This window comes from Triturus cristatus, chromosome 9, assembly GCF_964204655.1.
Source record: "Triturus cristatus chromosome 9, aTriCri1.1, whole genome shotgun sequence".
NCBI classification, from domain to species: Eukaryota; Metazoa; Chordata; class Amphibia; order Caudata; family Salamandridae; genus Triturus; species Triturus cristatus.
The window spans coordinates 382,673,636-382,694,753 of NC_140592.1; the positions used below are offsets into that span (position 1 = coordinate 382,673,636).

Below are 21,118 nucleotides of genomic sequence, written 5' to 3' on the forward strand. Positions count from 1 at the left end.
CAGGGAACAATGCCAAAAATCTAGGACCTGCTCACAGGTTGTATCTGTGAAGCCAGTGTCTGACACTGGATCCACTCCCCGTTTCCCATTTCTGGAGTGACCCTCACTGAAACTCCATGGATTCTGCAAGGCCATAAGCCTCATCTTTGGGCATGCGAGTTCCTCTGGGGCGCCATGGGTTCAGTAGGGCATTCAACTGGGACTCCGTTGGGGGGTCTGCTCTTGGTGCCAGACGCCCCTTCAGGATCCTTTGGTGGATCTAGATGGGCCCCGGCTGCGTCTTCGCAAACTCTTCCTGGGACGGTTCCAGTAGTGCTTTTCCCAGCGCCGCTGAAGCTCACCAGCAGCACCAAACCCATCATGATTCCAATATGGAGCTGGGCCGGCGTCGCGCAGTGTCAGCTCCAGCCCCAAACATGCCCATACAGCCTGAATTTGAGATGGAGCCATATTTCGCTGAAGGACCTTCTGAGGAACACGAATGAGGGGATCTGAGGATCTCTCTGGCTAGTCCATGGCTGATGACACCTGGTACAAGGACATGGCTGACTCCAATAGTCTGGACACCTTGCCAGATACTGGCCTCCTCTATCCTCTCAGAGTGGCTACAGAGGAAGGTTTTTTTTTCACGTTGGTGGTCCGGTGGGCAGCTAAGGTCCTTGACCTGGCACTGCCCACGATTGAGGTCAAGACTACCATCTTGACTTAGATGCTTCAGCCTAGGGTATCCCCCTCAGAACCCTTATTACCCTTTAATAAAGCCCTCACAGATGACCTGCTCAGGCCTGCACAAGCATTTCACATGCACTCCTGTGCACAAAACCATTGCTCTCCGCCATCAATCTGCTCTCAGGGATTCAGACTTCCTCTTACAGCACCCCACCCCTGAGAGCCTGCTGGTCCAGGCCTCAACCTCCAGAGTAAATCCCAGTGCATTCCCTACTACACCACTGGATAGGGGATCCAAGAGGCTGGATGCCTTTGGCAAGAGATTGTTCTCTTCTACCAGCATGGAACTGCAGTCTATGAACACCACATGCTTATTGGGCTATTTCCACATGGTGTGGGATTTGGTTGCACAGTCCAGCCAATGGTCCTGCATGATGCTTGGGCCATTCTCTCCCAAGTAATTGGTGACAGCTGTGATCACAATTAAATGCGGATTGGATGTGACCAACTCACAGGGCAGAGCTTCAACTGTGGTTCTTCAATGTTACAACTGGTTGAGGACTACTGGCTTTTCGGTAAATGTCCAGGCATCCCTTATTGACATGCCCTTCGATGGTACTCGCCTTTTTGGTGACAAAGCAGATTCGGCTCTGGATTGATTACAAGACAGTAGGGCCACTGGAAGGTCATCAGGGCTCACAATGGCCCTGCTACAGCCGCAAGCCTTCTGCCCTTTCCGTGACTACGGCAGGGACTATCAACCTTGTCCATTTTCCCTTAGACACCACAACCAGAAGGCAATGCAGTCCTTTTGTGGTAGCAGACGCGGTTCCCACAAACCCTGTGTGAATCACAGTCAGAGGTCGCCCCAATATGTCTGACCCCTGGTAAACGTAACTCAAAAGCCTCTTTAGTTTGCCCTCTTTCCACCATGGTGGCAGGATTCGGTATCACCTCCACCAATGACTAGTTGTAACTCCAAATCATCCAGCGGGGCTATGCACTCCCATTCCAACAGACCCTGCCACCCTTGCCACCATCCTTCAATTGCCTGACGGAGGACCATCTCTTGTTTTGCAACAGGAAGTACTGGCTCTCCTGTTCAAATGAGCCATTGAGAGGGTAACAACATCAAACGTAGGTCATGGTTGCTATTCCTGCTACTTCCTGGTGCTGAAGAAGGATGGAGGGATCCATTCCATATTAGCCATCTCAACTTCTTCCTGATGAAGGAAAAATTAAAGATGCTCACCTTGGTTCAGGTCTTATCTACCCTCGATTCTGGAGACTGGATGGTAGCTTTGGACTTGCAGGATGCTTACTTCCATATCCCCGTCCTGCCTGCCCACAGATGATACCTACGGTTCACGGTGGGTCAGAAGCACTTACAATTCGCCATGCTCCTCTTTGGCATCACCAGTGCCCCTCGGGTGTGCACCGAGCAGACGGCGGTGGTTGCTGCACATCTGCGAAGGTTAGGGATTCCAGTCTTCCTCTACCTCAACGATTGGCTGTTGAAAGTGGGATCGCTCCAGGCAGTCGTCTCCCACCTCCAGACTACTGCGGACATCCTGTACTCGCTGGGGTTCATTATAAACGTGCAGAAATCCCACCTGACTCCCTCTCAGATGCTCCATTTCTTCGGAGCTGCATTGGATACAGTGCAGGTTCAGACTTATTCTCTGGAGCAGCAAGCCCAGGATAGTCGGACTATTATTCTGGTGTTTCAGCCTCCAGCCTAGATTTCGGTGAGAATGACTCTGAGGCTGTCAAGCCTTATCACCTCCTGCATCCTGTTGGTAAAACATGCTTGCTGATATATGCAGGCTCTGCAGTGGGAGGTTTTGAAGACCAAGTGAGCAAAACATCAGGGGAAACTCTACAATCTGGTCCACATATTGCACAAAACTGCAAAACAGCTGTAGTGGTGGCTCATGGAACGCGATTGGGTCAGTGGCAGACCCATTTTCTTTCCCCATCCAGAGCTCACAGTACTGACAGATGCTTCACTTGTCACTTCTGGGTTGGGGCAGCCATCTGTGAGAGGTGGAGATCAGAAGAACTCTGGTCTCCAGCAGAATCTCAGCTCCATATCAACCTGTTGAAACTGAGAGCGATTCGCCTGCCATTGAAAGCCTTTCTTCCTTCTATCAAGGAAAGGCTGGTTCATGTGTTCACAGAGGTCACCACCACCATGTGGTATTGCAACAAGCAGGGCGAGGTGGGGTCATGGACCTTCTGTCAAGAGACGCTGCGTCTCTATGCATGGTTGGAACGCCAGGGCTTTTTCCTTGTGGTTCAACATTTGGTGTGTTCTCTGAATGCCAAAGCAGACAAACTCACCTGTCGGTGCCTTACAGATCAGGAATGGCTATGCCATCAATGGTGGGTGGTTCAATGTCTCTTCAGAGATTGAGGAGAACCTTGGTTAGATCTATTTGCCACTGCCGAGAACACGCAATGGCAGCACTTCTGCGCCCTGGAGTTTCCAAGGTGACTCTCGCTCGTAAATGCATTTTGCCTTGAGTGGAACTCAGGACTCCTGTATGCCTTTCCGCCGATATCCCTCCTGTTCAGAGTTCTCAAGAAGATCAAGAATGACCAGGCCCAAGATATTTTAGTGGTCATGGATTGAGCAAGAAGAGTCTGGTATGAACTCCAGAGCATAAGCATCTGTCCTCTGATCAGGCTGCCCCTTCAGGAGAATCTCCTATCACAGACGCAGGAGAGGATTCTACACCCAAACCTTTCCATCCTCCACCTACATGTGTGGAGATTGAGCGGCAACAGTTGAGAGTGTTTGACCTCGCTTACGAAGTCTGTGATGTCATTTTGGCAGCCAGGCGTCCCTCCATGAAAATGATTTACACCTGCTGATGGGCAAATTTGTGGCTTGGTGTGTAATCACATCTGTTGATTCTTTGCACCCGTATCTGAAGTTCTGCTGTTTGTTCTATCCTTAGCCAGGCAAGGCTTTGATTTGGACACAAGGGGTACCTTTCAGTTATTTCCACCTACCTGCAGTTGCCAGACCAATCTTCCCTGTTTAAGTCACCTGTTGTGGCTTGTTTCCTTAAAAATGTGCAGCACGTGTTTCCTCATATTCCCTTCTTTGTGCCCCAATCGGGCCTGAATTTAGTCTTCACCTTCCTCATGTGCTCACTGTTTGAACTGATGCACAGCTGCCCTCTAAAACTGCTGACCATCAAAACTGTCTTCCTTGTTATAATCACATCTACCAGGAGGTTGGTGAATTGCATTTGCTTTCGATTAACCCCAGTAAACTTCCTTCTTCCTACACAAGCTGGTTCTTAGAACCCAAGTCTGAGGATTTGAATGTATTATATGGTATGGCTGTATGACCTTATCATGTAATACTGCCTTGGGTCCAGTCAGACTTGTTTGTAAACCTCTAGCTCAACCCTGGGTAGCTGTGACCTCAAGCATAAGCTTATACAAAGGAACTAATATAAAGCATTTAACAGTACCACACAACGAAACAAGAAAGTCACACCACACAAAAGAAATTCTACGCTAATTTATAAAAATAGGTTATATTTTTATGAATTTTTAGAGTACAAGATGAACATAATTCACCGGAGGGTTCTGTCCATACAGATTTTTAAAGAAAATGTAAATCTCAGTTCAACCGCAAAAATGCAGTAAGTAGGTGAGGGGCCACTAAAACGTATTTAGACAGTTGCCTGACCACCAAAGAGTTCTCCAGTCCATTCTGAACTTTACAGCATGGCCGTCATAGACTTACATGGAGTGGTCCTGATGCTGCAGAAGAAGGAGATGAAGGATGCTAAAGACTGATCTGGGTGCTGTGTGGTCGACAGGGTTGTCCTTGCAGTTTCTCCTCAGTCTACGGATTAGGTGGGATGACATTGGCCACAGAGGTTGGGGTCCCTCGAAGTCGTTTTTCAGCCAGTAGAAAGCTCGCTGCCGCAAGGCTACTCGTCTCCTTCCATAGTGGTATCAGCTGTATCCTTTTGTAGGGGCTGGTGTCCCTCTTGCGTGACCAATCTGGACTCAGACGACACCCACAGGCTTGACAGACTGGGGTGCGCCTTTTGGCCATCGCGGATTGTTCTCTTGGGGCGCCCAGCGGCGATTCTTCAGTAGTGACTACTGATGTGCCGAGTTTGATCGGTCTCAGAAGTGGATACTGACTTGCTGAGTTGGGCTACTTCAGCTTTGATGGCCCTGGTGCTGGTTTCAGGGAGTCAGCTGACCGACCCTTGGAGTTACTTCTTTGGTCTGGCGATTGGGTGCAACTTTTCCTCAAGCCTGGAGCCACATGCCCAGTCTTCTTATTGCTAGCCCAAGGTGCGGTAGGTGCAGTCCAGCAGGCCGTGCAGCCTCTCTTTGTCAAATCTAAGGTTAAGCAGGGCAGTCCTTCTTCGGTCCTTTCTCCAGTTTCGTAATGACCTGAGGCTCAGGGTGCCATGGGTACCACATTTAAGCCCAGAAAATGCCCAGGGAGGACGATGCGGTCACTAGCCAGTGGGCTACCAGGATTCCTCCTGCCCTGTGACAAATTCCTGCTATGTGTGGCATCCCAGAGTGCACTATTCTGCCCACTCTCAAGATGTCTGAACCCTTCCTCGGATGTTAGGAGCATAGAAACCCACCCTAGAGGTGTGACTACTGAAAACCAGTTTGGGTACTGGTCTCCCCTCTCTATTCCATCCACCAGCCTTTGTAACTAAACAAAGGGGCAACCCTTCAGAAGTGTCTTCGCCATTTGCCCACCAAATACAGATGCACCTTTGAAGCTCGACTTTTGCACCTGCACCTTTCACCTTTAGGGGCTTCCTGCAAGGGGGAGGTAACACCTCTCCCTGTAGCAGGCTGCTAATATTCCTGAGCCTGGGAGTCTTTCACACTACAGAAAGCTGTCTGGTGGCCATTGACTTTCTAAAATGTGCGTTTCCATAAATCAGGTATTAAATTCGACTTGGGCATTAAGTCAGGTGTAATGCCACAATTATCTTGAAGTACCCATTTCAGTAGTCCCATTCAGAAGTTAGGCGGTTTGCGCGGTCAGCAGGTAACTCTGTGGCTACTATCTCTTCAACGACAAAAACAGCAATTTGGAAGTTTTGCTGTTAGGACATATGTAAAATATATACATGTCCTGCCTAATAATATACAGCTCCCTCCCTTAGGGCTCGGTAGGCCTTCCTTAGGGGAGATGTACATATATTGTTATATTGTTGAGGGAAGTGGAGGACATCGCCATTGGTTTAAATGGTAAGGTAGAACTAGCAGTATCTGAAAGAAACAGTTAGTTATAGATTCTTTACCTTAGAATTACCCCCAGGCGTCAGACTGGATCCGGAAAGTTTTTCGTCAGCAGTACCTCTGCGCGTCGGAAGGTAGCGTCGGTCGGCTCCGCGTCCGTCGTTGGTGTCGTGGTCCCCGGGATGACATTGCGGTAGCTACTTAGGCACCGCTCTTGCACGCTGATGTCAGTTCTTTCTTTTTCTGCGCCAGCCAGCGCAGATCCGGAGAGAGTGGTACCTCCAGTCACTTTTTTGACTGAACTTTTTGAGCGACTTTTGCCCATTTTCCAGACCTGCGGTTCCTGTTCCCGAATGATGTCAGTGACGCATCCACACCACATGTGCCTCTTTTACCTGGAGCGCAACCATGACCTCAAGTCATGCTCCGACTGCCAAACCACGGCTCTGAAGTCTTTGCGGGAGCGGTCCCGAAAGGTTCTTGAGCAGCGGCAGTCGGCTCCGTGCCGTTCGAGGTCCCGGTCGCGAGGGAGGTCGAGGGGCCGGTCGCAGAGCCATCACCACTCGTCATTCAAGTCTTTGCACTCTGGGTCTGGTAAGTCAAATCACAAGAAGAAGTTGAAGAAGCATCGTCGCTCTTCGACTTCTCCCCGTCGGTCGGCTGACGTGACAAGGGATGCGGGCGGTGCCACTCCCTCGGCTCTGCGTGCGGAGCCTGAAGGGCCGACTCCCGAGTTTCCCTTCCTTTCTGGGACCTGGAGCGACCCCTGGCCAGCTTCGTCAGTTTTAAGAGGCCATGCATGCTATCTTTGGGCAGCCCGACTCCGGCGGCTCGCCTTCGGGCCCTGCGGACTCAGTTGAGGGGCCTAGGCCTTCCCTGCCGGCTGCTCTGGCCCCTGCGCCACAGGGCCCCCATGGATCCAGGCCTGGATCTGGATCGGCGCCGGTTGACCTTGTGACACCTCCACCGGCGCCGCGTCCGCTACCGACTGGACCCCAAGCCGGCATCGACCCCAGCTTTCAAACCGACATGGACATGGAGCCGGACCGGTGTCGGCCGACGTCGGATCCGGCGCCGACGGGTACTTTTGCCCCTGTGTTCCATCCTGGCCCTTTTCAGCCAACCTGGCAGCCAGAGGAGGGTGAGGAAGACTGGGACGTGGTTGCTATTCCCACTACTTTCTGGTACCCAAGAAGGACAAGGGCTTGCGTCCTATCTTGGACCTCAGGAGCGTCAATCGCTTCCTCCGGAAGGAGAAGTTCGAAATGTTTACGTTAGCTCTGGTCTTGTCTGCCCTCAACCCTTGAGACTGGATGGTAGAGTTGGACCTGCAGGACACCTATTTTCACATCCCCATCCTGCCAGCCCACCGGCGCTACTTGCGGTTCATGGTAGGCCACGAGCATTTTCAGGTTACTGTGCTCCCCTTCGGACATTCCAGCGCCCCTCTGGTGTTCACAAAAGTGATGCCGGTGGTCGCAGCTCATCCGCAGATCAGGGGTTCCAGTCTTCCCCTGTCTCGACGACTGGTTGTTGAAGGCGGGCTCGCCCCAGGCAGCCGTCTCCCACCTCCAGACCACGGCCGACCTCCTGCATTCGCTGGGGTTCACCATCAACATGCCGAAGTTACACCTGATTCCCTCTCAGAATCTCCTCTTCATCGGAGCAGTTCTGGACACGACGTGGTTTTGGGTCTATCCTCCCGAGCAGCGAGTTTGGGATATTCGGGCTATGATTCCGATCTTTCAGCCCTTATCTTGGGTTTTGGTCGGGGTGACCCTCTGGCTGCTGGGCCTGATGGCCTCTTGCATCCTGCTGGTGGATCATGCCAGGTGGCATATGCCAGCTCTGCAGTGGGACCTGAAGTTCAGTGGGTGCAACATCAGGGGAATCTGTCCGATTGCGTCCAGATCTCAGAGGGCATTGCACACCAATTGCAGTGGTGGCTCACAAACCAACCAGAGTTCACAGTGGTGACCGATGCATCCCTACTGGGATGGCACGGCCACATGGGAGAGGCGGAGAACAGTGGCCTCTGGTCTCTGGCGGAGTCCAGGCTCCACATCAACCTTCCGGAGCTGCGGGCGATCCGGCTTGCACTGAAAGCATTCCTTCCCTCTGTCCGGGGAATAGTGCAGGTATTCACGAACAACAACACCGCCATGTGGTACTGCAACAAACAAGGCGGGTGGGGTCGTGGATCCTATGTCAAGAGGCCCTCCGCCTCTGGACATGGCTGGAACATCAGGGCATATACCTGGTGGTTCAACACCGGGCAGGTTCCTTGAACTCCAGTGCGGACAAACTCAGCCGCAGATGCATGATGGGTCACAAATGGCATCTTCACTCGGAAGTGGTGCAAGGTCTCTTTCAAAAGGGGGGAGAGCCTTGGTTAGATCTATTAGCCACCGAAGAGAACGCGAGATTGCGCGTTGGAATTTCCAAGGCGGCACTCGCTACGTGTGACGCTTTTCGTCGCAAGTGGAGTTGCGGTCTGTTGTACGCCTTTCCGCCTATACCACTTATGAGAGATGGCTTTTTTGGCTGTTCAGTTCTCCAGGACTTTCTGGTGTGAACTTAGTTTGCAACCCACCTCCGGGGTTGGTATTGCGGGAGTATCTATTCTAAGGTAAGGAATCTATAACTAACTGTTTCTTTCAGATGAACAAGTTACCTACCTTCGGTAAGGATATATCTGTAAGAAACATAGGTTAGTTATAGATTCCTTACCGCCCCACCCATCCTCCCCGTTCTACAAACTGATTCCTTTCAGGGCCCTAGTTTTGTGCACCAGTGGTCAGTGTCTTGCATGGCTCTGTGCTTCTGGCGCGGAAAGTTGTATACAGAACTGACGTCAGTGCGCGAGGGCGGCGTCTAAGTAGCTACTGCGACGTCATCCCGGCGACCAAGACGCCAACGACAGACGCGAAGGCAACCAACGCCACCTTCCGACGTGCAGAGGTACTGCTGACAAAAATCTTTCCGGATCCAGTCTGACGCCTGGGGGTAATTCTAAGGTAAGGAATCTATAACTTACCTATGTTTCTTACAGATATATTGTTACCGAAGGTAAGTAACTTGTTCTTTAACACTGCTATTCCAGTCTACAGTGGCAGGCTGGGAGCCATGTAGCACTTTGTCACACACAGGGTGGCACAATCAGTGCTGCAGCCCTGGGTGGACACTCTGCCTTACATGCCCATGGTACCATATACTAGGGGCTTACAAGTGAGTCAGTCTCTGCCAAGTGGGGGTAGCCAATTCGACATATACTTTGTAATGGGTTAGAGCACTGGCACTAAGGTCTGATTAGCAGGCCTCATTGCACTCTCAAAGTCGAAATCCCAGCAGCATCAGTCCTAAAATGTAAGGGTGAATGTGCAGCCAATTTTTGCCAATGTTAAGTTACACCTTTTCACTTCGGGCAGAACATTACACTGCCTATCTTTTTCCCTCTCCTCATCCTACAACAGAAGAGGAGAGACTCCACGTACTGGGCCACAGGGGAATTTCTCAAAAATATTCGGATCCAGTCTGACACCTGGGGAATATTTTAAGGTAAGGAATCTGCAGCTCGTAGAGGCTGCTACCAGATAAGGCATTACTGAAGGTAAGTAACTTGCTTCTCCAGTCACAACCATAAAATGACAGAGCGGGACACAACCCCATTCTGAGACTCTAGCTCCAAAGAGAAGGTTCGAGGGTGTCAAGTTAAACATCGTATGCCATTCGTCGGCTGGTCCCCACATGCTCTGAATTCCTTGTGCTGTTGTAGACCTCACAGTTGACAGCAGCCTTCCGGGAGCCTATCCTGTATATCTTTTATTCAATTCTGGCTCCCTTTGGCACACCTTTGGGCACTAGAGAGCTGCTGAATCCTCCAATTGAATTATTGCTGGTATCTCCTCCCCTGATGCCATCTTTTCCCTGGTGACCTGTTACTGGACCCATACTGACTCCGGTACCAACTTCCCCACTGGCCACACCAACCCCAAGATCCAGACTGAATTCCGTCTCACCTGACGTCAACCACGACCGATGTCACACTGCGAGATCATGAAAGCGCAACTGGTTATTATCAAGCTTGACTAACCTGCCACCTCTGCCACAACTATCAGGAGCAGCTCCATTCTCTCTTTGGCTCTGACTCTATACCGGAAACAGATAGGCTGCCTGGGATACTGAGGACACTGATGATGTGAAAGAGGGTGATGGTGTACTATCCCAATTATACTGATGATGTACTATATTAGGATTTATACAATAGCAATGGGCTAGACACCTGCCCCGAAATGATGCTTGACTTGCCAAATGGGTCACCAATGAAAGAGAGTGCTTCATTTTCAGCTATGATCTGGAGGGCATTTGAGGTGCTAGATTTGCAGTTGCCTTCCATTGAGAACAGTAAAAACTTTTTAAAAGAAAACCAGGGCTGATGTCATTGGAGTCTTTGGGGCCATTTAATGCTGGCCTCACTGATTCCCAGATGGCAACTTGGTCCAAGACTTGCTCTTGTCTGTCTGTCATTTGACCATTAGCTCAGCAAAATCAACTTGGGCTTGGTTGTCTGGACTTTCTAACTAAGCACCCCACCCCAGAAAGTCTCATTAGGCAGACCTCTATCAGTAAGGTCATTCATAATTTCTTCAGAGCAACACCTCCAGATCAGGAATCAAAAATGGCTGACCATTGGCAACAGAATGTTTTTGTCCAGAAGCTTGGCTCTTACATGTATAAATGCAGTTTGTTTACTGGGCAGATAAACGTATGTTCTCTGGGACATGGCCAGCAAGATCTTGGAAGCAGCCCTTGATAAACTTAGAACTTCTCTGACTCAGACAATACAAGACGAACAGGGTGCAGCAAAGTATGTCATCCATGTAGTCCTGGATATTTCTGATTGCCTTGGCAGGACTGTTGGCACCAGTGTTGTGCTTTGAAGACACACATGGATGTGGTTGACAGGATTTTCAGCCAATGTCTAGATATCCCTAAAGCATATGTCCTTTGATGTGTCTAGACTCTTTGGGGATAAAACGTTCTCTGCACTTTAGAGATTTAAAGACAGCTGAGCCACTACATGCTCTTTGGTGTTATTGATGCCTGTAAACAATGTCCCCATCAATTCCAGAAATTCAGAGGCTATTGCTGGGGTCTAACCTATAGGCAATGTCAGCCTTTACCATTGGTGGTACAGCAGATAGTCCAGGCCTTTTGGGGCTGCGGATGTTCCACTAGCAGACACTGCGCAAGGCAGCAGGGTCAACAGTCCTCCATTTTTTCCTCTCCTGCTGCAACATCTACCAGGTATTGTTAGTTTATCCTTAAGGGCTGATGTCAGACCAGAGAGAGGCAGAATTCAACATTTGCTCCATAGCTGGAGATCCATCACATCAGAAGTTGGGATGCTAAAGTCCCTTGCATGGTACTGAACTTATACCCCCTGCACTGAGTGGCCTAGCTTCAGTGCTATCTGAATCCTTGATAACAAAATGTTGATCATGGGCAAACAGGGATCATGTGTGTAGGCCTTGACCCTAAGCCTGTTAGTATTGTGGTCTCGCTAAGACTGAGAGGAGCACCCAAAAAGCGCTGCCCTCGGGTGATGGAAGACTACTGCCTTCACATGGAGTTAAATAGCACAAGAGTGGTGGCGGCAGCATACTGTGTTTTCATTAATAGTAATGAGTAAAGTAAATAGGTCTTTTTGCCCTTGTCATTGGAGTGGTGCCTTCTGGTCCACTCATGTAAAGTTCAGCTGCTGTGTGCTTTACTCATCCTTGGTCTTAATTGGGTTGTATGCATGTCGGACAGCATGCGTGCGTGTGTGTGTGTGTCAGCACTAAAATGTATTTATGCGTGTGTGTGTGCACTAGAATGTATTTATGCGTGTGTTGTGTGCATGTCGTACAGCACGAGGGTGTGTGTGTGCACTAGAAGGTATTAATATCTGTGAAGTGGTACAGTACATGAGAATCTGTGTGCATGGTTGCTTGGGCACACTGGGATGTATGTGAGCCTATGAAAGGGTACATTACATGAGAATCAGACCGCTTGCTAGCGGATGCACTCTGGGATGAATGTGTGCTTGTGAAGAGATACAGTATATGAGAGTCAGCGTGTGAGGTTGCATGTGCACGCTGGGAAGAATGTGTGAATATGAAACTGTACAGTACATGAGAGTCTGCGCCCACTGTTGTGTGTTTGCTAAGGGTGTATGTGTGCCTGTGAAGGGTACAATACATGAAAGTCTTTGGGTTCCATTTTGGGGACCGAGGGTTTGCTGGAGGAGCATGTGGAGGTAAAAGAGCCCCAGACAGATAACAAAATGTTGATCATGGGCAAACAGGGATCATGTGTGTAGGCCTTGACCCTAAGCCTGTTAGTATTGTGGTCTCTCTAAGACTGAGAGGAGCACCCAAAAAGCGCTGCCCTCGGGTGATGGAAGACTACTGCCTTCACATGGAGTTAAATAGCACAAGAGTGGTGGTGGCAGCATACTGTGTTTTCATTAATAGTAATGAGTAAAGTAAATAGTTCTTTTTGCCCTTGTCATTGGAGTGGTGCCTTCTGGTCCACTCATGTAAAGTTCAGCTGCTGTGTGCTTTACTCATCCTTGGTCTTAATTGGGTTGTATGCATGTCGGACAGCATGCGTGCGTGTGTGTGTGTGTGTGTGTGTGCACTAGAATGTATTTATGTGTATGTTGTATGCATGTTGTACAGCACGAGGGTGTGTGTGTGCACTAGAAGGTATTAATGTCTGTGAAGTGGTACAGTACATGAGAATCTGTGTGCATGGTTGCTTGGGCACACTGGGATGTATGTGAGCCTATGAAAGGGTACATTACATGAGAATCAGACCGCTTGCTAGCAGATGCACTCTGGGATGAATGTGTGCTTGTGAAGAGATACAGTATATGAGAGTCAGCGTGTGAGGTTGCATGTGCACGCTGGGAAGAATGTGTGAATATGAAACTGTACAGTACATGAGAGTCTGCGCCCACTGTTGTGTGTTTGCTAAGGGTGTATGTGTGCCTGTGAAGGGTACAATACATGAAAGTCTTTGGGTTCCATTTTCGGAACCGAGGGTTTGCTGGAGGAGCATGTGGAGGTAAAAGAGCCCCAGACAGATTTGTGAATTGCCGCGTCCCTGAGAGCTGGATGGGACACACAAACTGGGGGAAAGAAGATTCAGGCTCCTGCACTTCAGAAGGGGCTTTTTGATTCTAAAGTGAGGCCACTGGTCAAGGGGGCCTAGGCACACCTCCGGAAGGAGATGGGGTTGATAAAGGACTCATAAAGACCTGAGGTAGGGGCCACCAAAAATTGATTGTCTAACCGTACAGGGTTTTTTTAATGTAGCTCTTGCAGAGCTTGCAAATATGGCACTAACACCTGTCAGTTCACTAAGGCTTTTGAAGATATACATGGTACCCTTTCTCATTTTAAGGATTTTAGAGTGTGCATTTTTTAATTGTTCTCTTAGCCTGTTCGGTTGGGATTGGATTTTTACCGTGGTTCGGGCTCAGGAGTTATGAGACGGTTTTTAATGTGCTACACTTCTATCTCCTTTTATTATCTTATTTAAGGGGTCTGTTTGTATTTATTGTCATTTTTTATCCTTGATGCTTGTACTGTTGAACGGTTACTCGCTGTCCAGTCCTGTGGGTAGGCACTTGTGATGTTTTATTGACCTGTAAATGATGATTGCTGCTCTAAGCATATTTTTTGCACTAATACATTTGCACTTTAGCTTTTGTTAATGTGATGTTTTAAACCTCATTTTATTCCAACTATTTTAGCCCAGGTTTTAGTATATTTTACTCTAATCTCTATAGATTGATGATATTTATTGCACTGTGCACTTTATAATTCATTTGAGTATTTATATTACTAATATATATTTTTTTGAACTCTCTATTAGGGGTTCTGATGTAGTATTCAAACGGGCTTTAAATATATCTTCATGATATTGTTGGTACCTATATGTCATCTGGTTCTTCACCATTATAAATTTGCTTCAATAATGTTATTTGGCTTTAAATGTGATTAGATTTTGGCTTTTAATTCTACTCCATCTTGTATGGCAGAGATGGTTAAACTGCCAGAGTTACTAGCCATCTGCTATGGTTTCTCCCTCTTTCTTTCTCTATCCCTGCTTTTTTCTTTTCTCCCTTTTTTTTTCTTTTACCTTTTTTTCTTTTTTGTTGTTTATTAGATATACCCTTGTTGTAATTTTGGGCTGGCTATGATAGTAATAGAGGCCGTGCTTATGAGGTGTTCTTTATCAGCTCACTTTAGGTTTATTTCCAATACCACCACTATCACTATTAGTTCTTTTCACTCTTTTTTTCCATGCCTCCTGCTTTAAATCATAACTCTGGAATAATCAACATCAAACGCACATGAATGTTTAGATACTATTTATTCAACCACAATGGTTTTATTTGTATTTTTAACACACAAAGAACTTTTTATTCATGTATTTATCATGTATAATGTTTAAAGATGAACTGTTCACGTTAAGTGTTATTGCTGTTCCAAAGTACGTTTGTAGTCTGTTTTCCATGCCCATTGTCTTCCATGATTGGTTGACATTGCAGGAGGGTCTTTCTTTAACACTTTCTCACTTTCTATATAAACAACACGACCGAAACGCGTCATGCCAAAACAACCGCAATAAATATGCACTGAATTCGATATCAGCACGTTGTGGTCTGTACCTGTGTTCTTGTAACTCTGAACGGATGGACTTGTATATATATATACCCACATATACTTCTGCTGTTATGGACTGCTCTTTGAAGGGAGAGAAGAACTTTAAAGATGACAAACCACAGAGTATGAACTTCTAAGACAGAGACACTAAATCACATTTATGTCTGGGAAAGGGTTACAAAAAGGAGAGCTCCAGATTCCCAAATTGTCAAACTGAAGCAGTACATCAGCTTGGAGTCAGCATGACTTCTGCCTGCTGTGACCAGGGCTGGGGACAACGGCTCTGCCAGTCTCCCATGCTTGGTGAGGAGACATCACCCAAGAGGATCAAGAACACTCACCATGGAGCCTGGAGCCCTAGTTTCTGCTTAACCCAAGTCCAGTGGACCTGTGAGGACCAAGAAATCTCCTGGAAGGAGAATGTCCAGCTCAGATCCAGTCCAATGAAGCCCCAGACACTGAGTCTATCAGAATCAGCGCTCTGACAGGGTTAGCTACCCATGTGTGCTATGGCGACTCTCTGTATGCCGAATGAGGGCTGCGGAGAAGATTGGACCGCCACTCTGATCAGGCCATCCATATGCGTTGTTTGTAACTTCTGAACCCGTATGCCAAGTAGGAGCTGCGATGAAGCTTAAGGCCATTGCCCTGGTGCAGTACTATGGTGAAGAGAGGGCCGTCGCCTTGTGCTGTGTTCTGACATGAAGAGGGACACAGCCTTGAGTGCACGGAACGCGACCCCCATATGCCAGTTGAGGACTGTTGCTCGTGAAAAATGTGCTACCTTGAACTCCGAGCTACTACTCTACTACATCATCAGAACTTGAGTAGCACCCCAGGTATTCCACCAGAGAACGTAGATACTTACTATAACAATGGAAGAGTGGCATGGAGGTCCAGACCCCACGCCGGCTATGACAAGACTAGCACCAGTCACAATCGACTGTTGAATGCTCCCAGGCATTCCTTCTTGTCTACAGCTGGCGCGGGTAAGACTGAGCATCAGTTCACAAAGACCATGAAGGGGAATACGCTCTCACGAAGCGCCGAAGGAGCTGAGCCACCTAGACTTTAAATAGTCATGGTGGGACTTTTAAGACTCGTATGCTTCAGTGGAGCCTAGCCTGGATATTGCCTCGCATAAATGGAAAATAACCCTAGTCTGTAGCTAGAAGAGTGGGGTGATGGTGCTCGAGTGGACAGTGCAAGAATACAAACCTTATGAAGAGTGCTTAGTGCGTATTGTATTTTACTTTGTGTGTATGTGCATAAAAACTATTTTATATAAATGCACGTATTTGGCTGGACAATCATTTATTGAGGTTGCTGAGTTTTGAGCATGTGCACTCTTTGCATCTGCGCCTGAGAAGCCTTTGGACTGCTCAACTCACGCTACCACTGAGGTTCAAGTGCTGAAGGGACACTTGGCTCAGTTACTCAGAGCCCATAGAAGGCTGGACCCCGGGACATCAAGAGTAAATGGCCTCAACCACCACAGTTGGGTCCTACTTGCCCCGTGTCCCTCTGTAAGGGCTTCTGACATCAGACAAATGGGTCTTAGCATCATTTGAAAAGGCTACGACCTATGCTTCCTTTTCTCCCCGCCCCATCTTTGTCCTATTCCAGGTAAATCTTTTACTTTCCAAGCGAGCCCTCTGAGAAAGGTGAGGGATTCTATTCATGTTACTCGCTTGTCACAAAAAAGGATCTTTGGGAGGATGGCTCTGAGAGTTTCTGTCCTTTTGGCTTCATGTAGCATTCTTGTCTACAACACCAGGTGACAAATGCAAGCTGTGCAATGGAATCTCAAGTCGCAGTAGGCTCAGCATCCTGGCTGTCATTCTGACTTTATTCAAGTCTCTAAGGAGAGTTCAGGATCTCCAGTGGTGGCTGTTGGATACTGATCTGAACTGTGGCAGTCAGCTCTACCTTCTCCACCCTGAGCTCACTGTTGTGGCAGACAAGTTGCCACTAGGGTTGGGTGGGCCACTTAGGGGAGGTGGAGGTCAGATTTGTCTGATCTCCTGCAGAAAGACAGCTCCATATCAATTGCCTGGATCTATGACCGATTCATCTGGCTCTAAGAGCCTTCCTGCTAGCCATCAAAGGGAGGCTGGTGCAGGTGCTCATGGACAACACTACATCCAGGTGGTACTGCAACAAGCAAGGAGGAATAGGATCTTGGGCTCTATACCTGGAGACTCTGTGCCTCTGGAGGTTGCTGAAACAAAAGAACATCTGCCTGGTCGCCAGCCACCTTGCAGGGTCCCTGAACACCAGAAGGACAAACTGACCAAGCGTCATCTGGTGGATTACGAGTGGCATCTCTATCCTTAGGTGGTGCGGGGCATCTTTGAAAACTGGAAGGAGCCATGGAAAGATCTATTTGCAACCGTTGGTAGCACTCAATGTCAGCCCATTTGTGCACTTGAGTTTCCGTCTAGACACTTGTTACGAGAAGCATTCCAGCGGTAATGGAGGGAGGTATTCCTGTTCGCCTACCACCAATACCTTTTACCTCTTGGGCTCTGAAGAAAATCAGGAAAAACTGTGGCAGGTCATCTTGATTACTCCAGACAGGGTCAGAAAGGTGTCATTTCAAGAGCTTCTTAGCCTGAGCTTTTGACAGCCCCATGCCCCCTGATAAGGCTTCCATATCGGGAGAACCTCCTGTCTCAGCAGCAGGGCAGGGTCCTGCATTAAAATCTCCACAACTTACACCTTGATATGTGGAGCATGAACAGTGACAGTTGAATGGGTTTGAATTTCCAACCTAGGTGGTAAATGTTGTCATTACAACCTCCCATAAAATCCTTCTACACTAGACGCTTGGACACATTTGTTGTGTGGTGTGGTACCCAAGACACATACCCCTTACAGGTCAAATTTTTCGATGTTCTTTTATTTGTTTTTTCTTTAGCCCAGCAAGGCCTTGCAGTGGGCTTTGCGAAAGGTTCCTTGTCAACTCTTTTGGCCTTCCTATGTTTACTGGACCTATCGCTCTTTTTAAGTCACTGGTTGTAATGCGTTTCATAATAGGTGTGATACATGTTCCCCTCCCAAACCATTTGTAAAATACCCCATTACTTTACCTGGTCTTGACATTGATCTTGTGTCCTCACTTTTGAGCATATGCACAGCAGCTCCTTAATGCTTGAAGCTGAAAACAGCATTTCTTCCACACCTTGTGAGCGATCTGCAGGAACTATTGGTGCAACTGCCCTAATCTATCTTCTTTCCAGGCAAGTTGATCGTTGAGGACCTGGGCGTCTTTCCTCTCCAAGGTTGTGATGCCCTTCCACATTGACAAGTCAATCACCTTGCATACATTCTTTGCCCTGCCTCATCCATCGAAGGATTAAGCAGGGCAAAGATCTTTTACATTGACTGAATAAAAGGTTATCTAATAGATGATCAGCATTTCATTGGCTCCTCAGGTGTGGAGAAGAGCAGGGCACTGCAAAAGAGCACTCTGTTGAGGGGGATAGTGTCTGATTTAAGTTCATTCTTCAAACACCTGTGGTGTTAGCTTACCTTTCCAGATAACCCTTGGAACTCTACAGACTGAGCATGTTTCTGTATTAGGTCTAGAGATTTCCCTCACTGCATATTCTCTCTATTCCTGCCACTGCCCTCTGTTGAGTATAATGTGAAAAAGAAAATGGCTTTTGTCAACACAGGGCCTCCCTGGAAAGTAATCACAACTTTTGGAAAATTGTGAATGTACTTTGTAACATTTGGCTTTTATGGTTTGTGTTAAAATCCTTCTGATCTATTGATATTTAGTTTTTCTCTCCCCTCCACTCTCTTTCTAGGAGATTCGTTTCCCCAAGATGGTGACTAACTGCTGTCGCTTCCTGTGCTATTTCTGCCGTATCAGTCGCCAGAACCAGCGTGCAATGTTTGACCATCTAAGCTACCTACTGGAGAACAGTGGCATTGGCCTGGGTAAAAAAGGGCGCCTTTAAATAGTGCTGGCAAAAAGGTTTCGGAGAACAATGGGTTGTTTGGTGCTGGACATGAGAAAACAATGCTTGATGACTGTGCTTTCCTATGGTTCCTTTGCCACTGGCATATATGCCCCTACAGTGCTATTACATTTGTCTTTGTACTGTTGCATGTTTTGCATGCTGCAGTTCTGCTTCAGAATCCTCATTTCTTGCACTGCTACTGTATCCTGAATCCCTGCTATTTGCAGCAAAGCCTGTCATACCATCTCCCTGCCCTGCAGCTACATACATCCACCAGTTCCCTGTGTACTGCTGCTGCTATATCCCATTCATATTGACTGTGCTACTGTTGAAAAGTATCCCTCCTTCCTGTGTTACTGCTGCCACCACTGCTGCTGTCAGTCCTTTCTGGTCCTTCAACTGCACTTGTTGCTTCTGCTCCTTTCACTGAAGCCTCTAACACCTGGTCCCTATGTTGCTATTGGCACCTCCAACTGCTGCTTACTTTTTTACTTTTGAGCTCTCCTCGTTGTACTTCTGCTACCGCAACTGCTGAAGCTTGCCACTTCTCACGTGCTCTGAACACAACCTCTGTCCTGGAAGTCTATGTTTCCTGTGCCTCTTTTAGCATTTACTGTAAGGTTTTTTGCCTTTGCAGGTATGCACGGTTCCACACCTTTGGATGTTGCTGCTGCGTCTGTAATCGATAACAATGAGCTTGCATTGGCTCTGGAGGAGCAGGATCTTGAGAAGGTGATTTGCCTGTCTGTGGATTTTTGTGAAAATGTGCATAAGATGAAATCTCCCACATGAGGGTGGCACATTCTCCACGACTCAAGGTGGTGCTGATTCCTTGACAGGGGATTGTACTAATTTGCTGTTAGAAAGTGACATCGATTCACTAACTATGGGTGGTATGAATACCTGTATGTGAGGTGGAAAGGTGGCACAATGTTCTCTACTGTAAGTAGCAATCTAGTGGTCTTGACTGTGCGATGATTCCATATCTGTGGTGCGACCCTATGCCTCTGTCCATGAGTGGGTTGGCTGAAAACAATACTGTTTTCATTTGATAGAGGTGAGTAACTGCATCACACCTCAGTAAAGAGCTGCAAATGCCCCTCCAATGTGTGAGTCTTTTGTCGTTGGCTGGAGGTGGTGTCAGTGTCTAACTGGAAGTCTTGCTGAGACTCCTTAGTTGGAATGCCACAGTTGGGCCCTAAGAGCTGGACAGGTGTCATAGAGCCCTTGACTGCAGGTGTCACAGACCTCCATGCAGGAGTCTTTTCAAGGCTGCTGACTGGTTGTCTACTCATTTGGGTGTCTAGAGACTTGAGAGCGTTACAGAGCCTCTTAGCGAGAGTGGTACAGAGCCCCTGACTGGGGTTATTATTGGACCACTCGCTAGGGATGTCACCTGGTCCCTACCTGGCAATGTTTTAGCGTTGGTAAATGGGGAATCATCTGACTTAGAGGATTACATGGCTTTTAAATGGGCATGACACCTGGTCCCTCCTCACGGGTGTCACTAAGTCCATGACTGAGAGTTTCACTGGTCTTGTAAACAGGAATGGGCTTACTGTTCTTAATTCTGGATGTTACAAGGCCCCTGACTGCATCTTTTATTGAGACCCTCACCCAGGGCCACTTGGCCTAAAAATGGAAATATGAGATAATTCCTCACCAAGGCTGGCACAGTTCCTTGAGTGCGGGTAGTGGCAGATTAAAATGCTAGTGATAAGTCCTTTCATTTTACATCATTACCTTACTTTCAGTGAGGCCTGGGCTCACAGTAGAATATGCTAATTTTCCTCAGGTACATGTTAGACAGAACCGTAGCTCGGGATCATGATACGACTTATGTTCATCTTCTTAAATGACTGTGTTAGAAAGCATCACAGACTTAACCATTTTAAGGTTAAGCTAGAATTTTTTGTATAGCTATGAATTTGCCACGTCTTTGGCCACAAGATGCTATAGCTGTTGGGGACAATTCTGTCTGAGATTTAAGGGTAACCTAATGGATGTCTCTGTGTGAGGAGGCCCATGTAAGTGTGGGTAATGTTTGTACGGAGATAGTTTATCCCTATGCTTGTGTTCTATAAGGGTAAGAGTTTTCTTGTTATGCTGCAACCTAACCCACGTCTGAGAATTATGTGATGAGTTATTCTTGCTGCGTGTTCCATAGAGGGTTTGGGCATTATGGAGCCTTCCCATCTACCCATATCAGCTACGACAGTGTTGTCTGCCGGTTCATGAGTTACAGCATATCTCTGAAATGGTGATGGATCTTAGTTCCTTCTGAATCAAATACATGGGTGCCTTCATAGGCTTCGCAGCGTGGTGTTTGTACGACTTTTGTCTAGTTTTAGGAGTATTTTCCTGAACGAGATCCCGATTGACTAAATGAGGCCTTGACTTATTTTCCTTTCTTCTTGTACCTCAGACAGTTCTGCTCTCATATTGTCCATTGTCTTTGAGTCTGCTATTTTCTGTATGAGAAACTCTTTGTCCTTTTACCTTCTATAT

General features: G+C 47.7%; 1 protein-coding gene across 5 annotated transcripts in view; it reads left to right on the forward strand.

Moving 5' to 3' along the window:
- Positions 1-21,118, forward strand: part of RYR1 (ryanodine receptor 1) — a 1,245,571-nt gene that overhangs the window by 508,591 nt on the left and 715,862 nt on the right. For all 5 annotated transcript variants that reach the window (XM_085625233.1, XM_085625235.1, XM_085625236.1 and 2 more), the window contains exons 41-42: positions 18,455-18,587; positions 19,248-19,342. In XM_085625233.1, the coding sequence (XP_085481359.1) occupies positions 18,455-18,587; positions 19,248-19,342 (228 nt within the window). The remainder of the gene's footprint in view (positions 1-18,454; positions 18,588-19,247; positions 19,343-21,118) is intronic.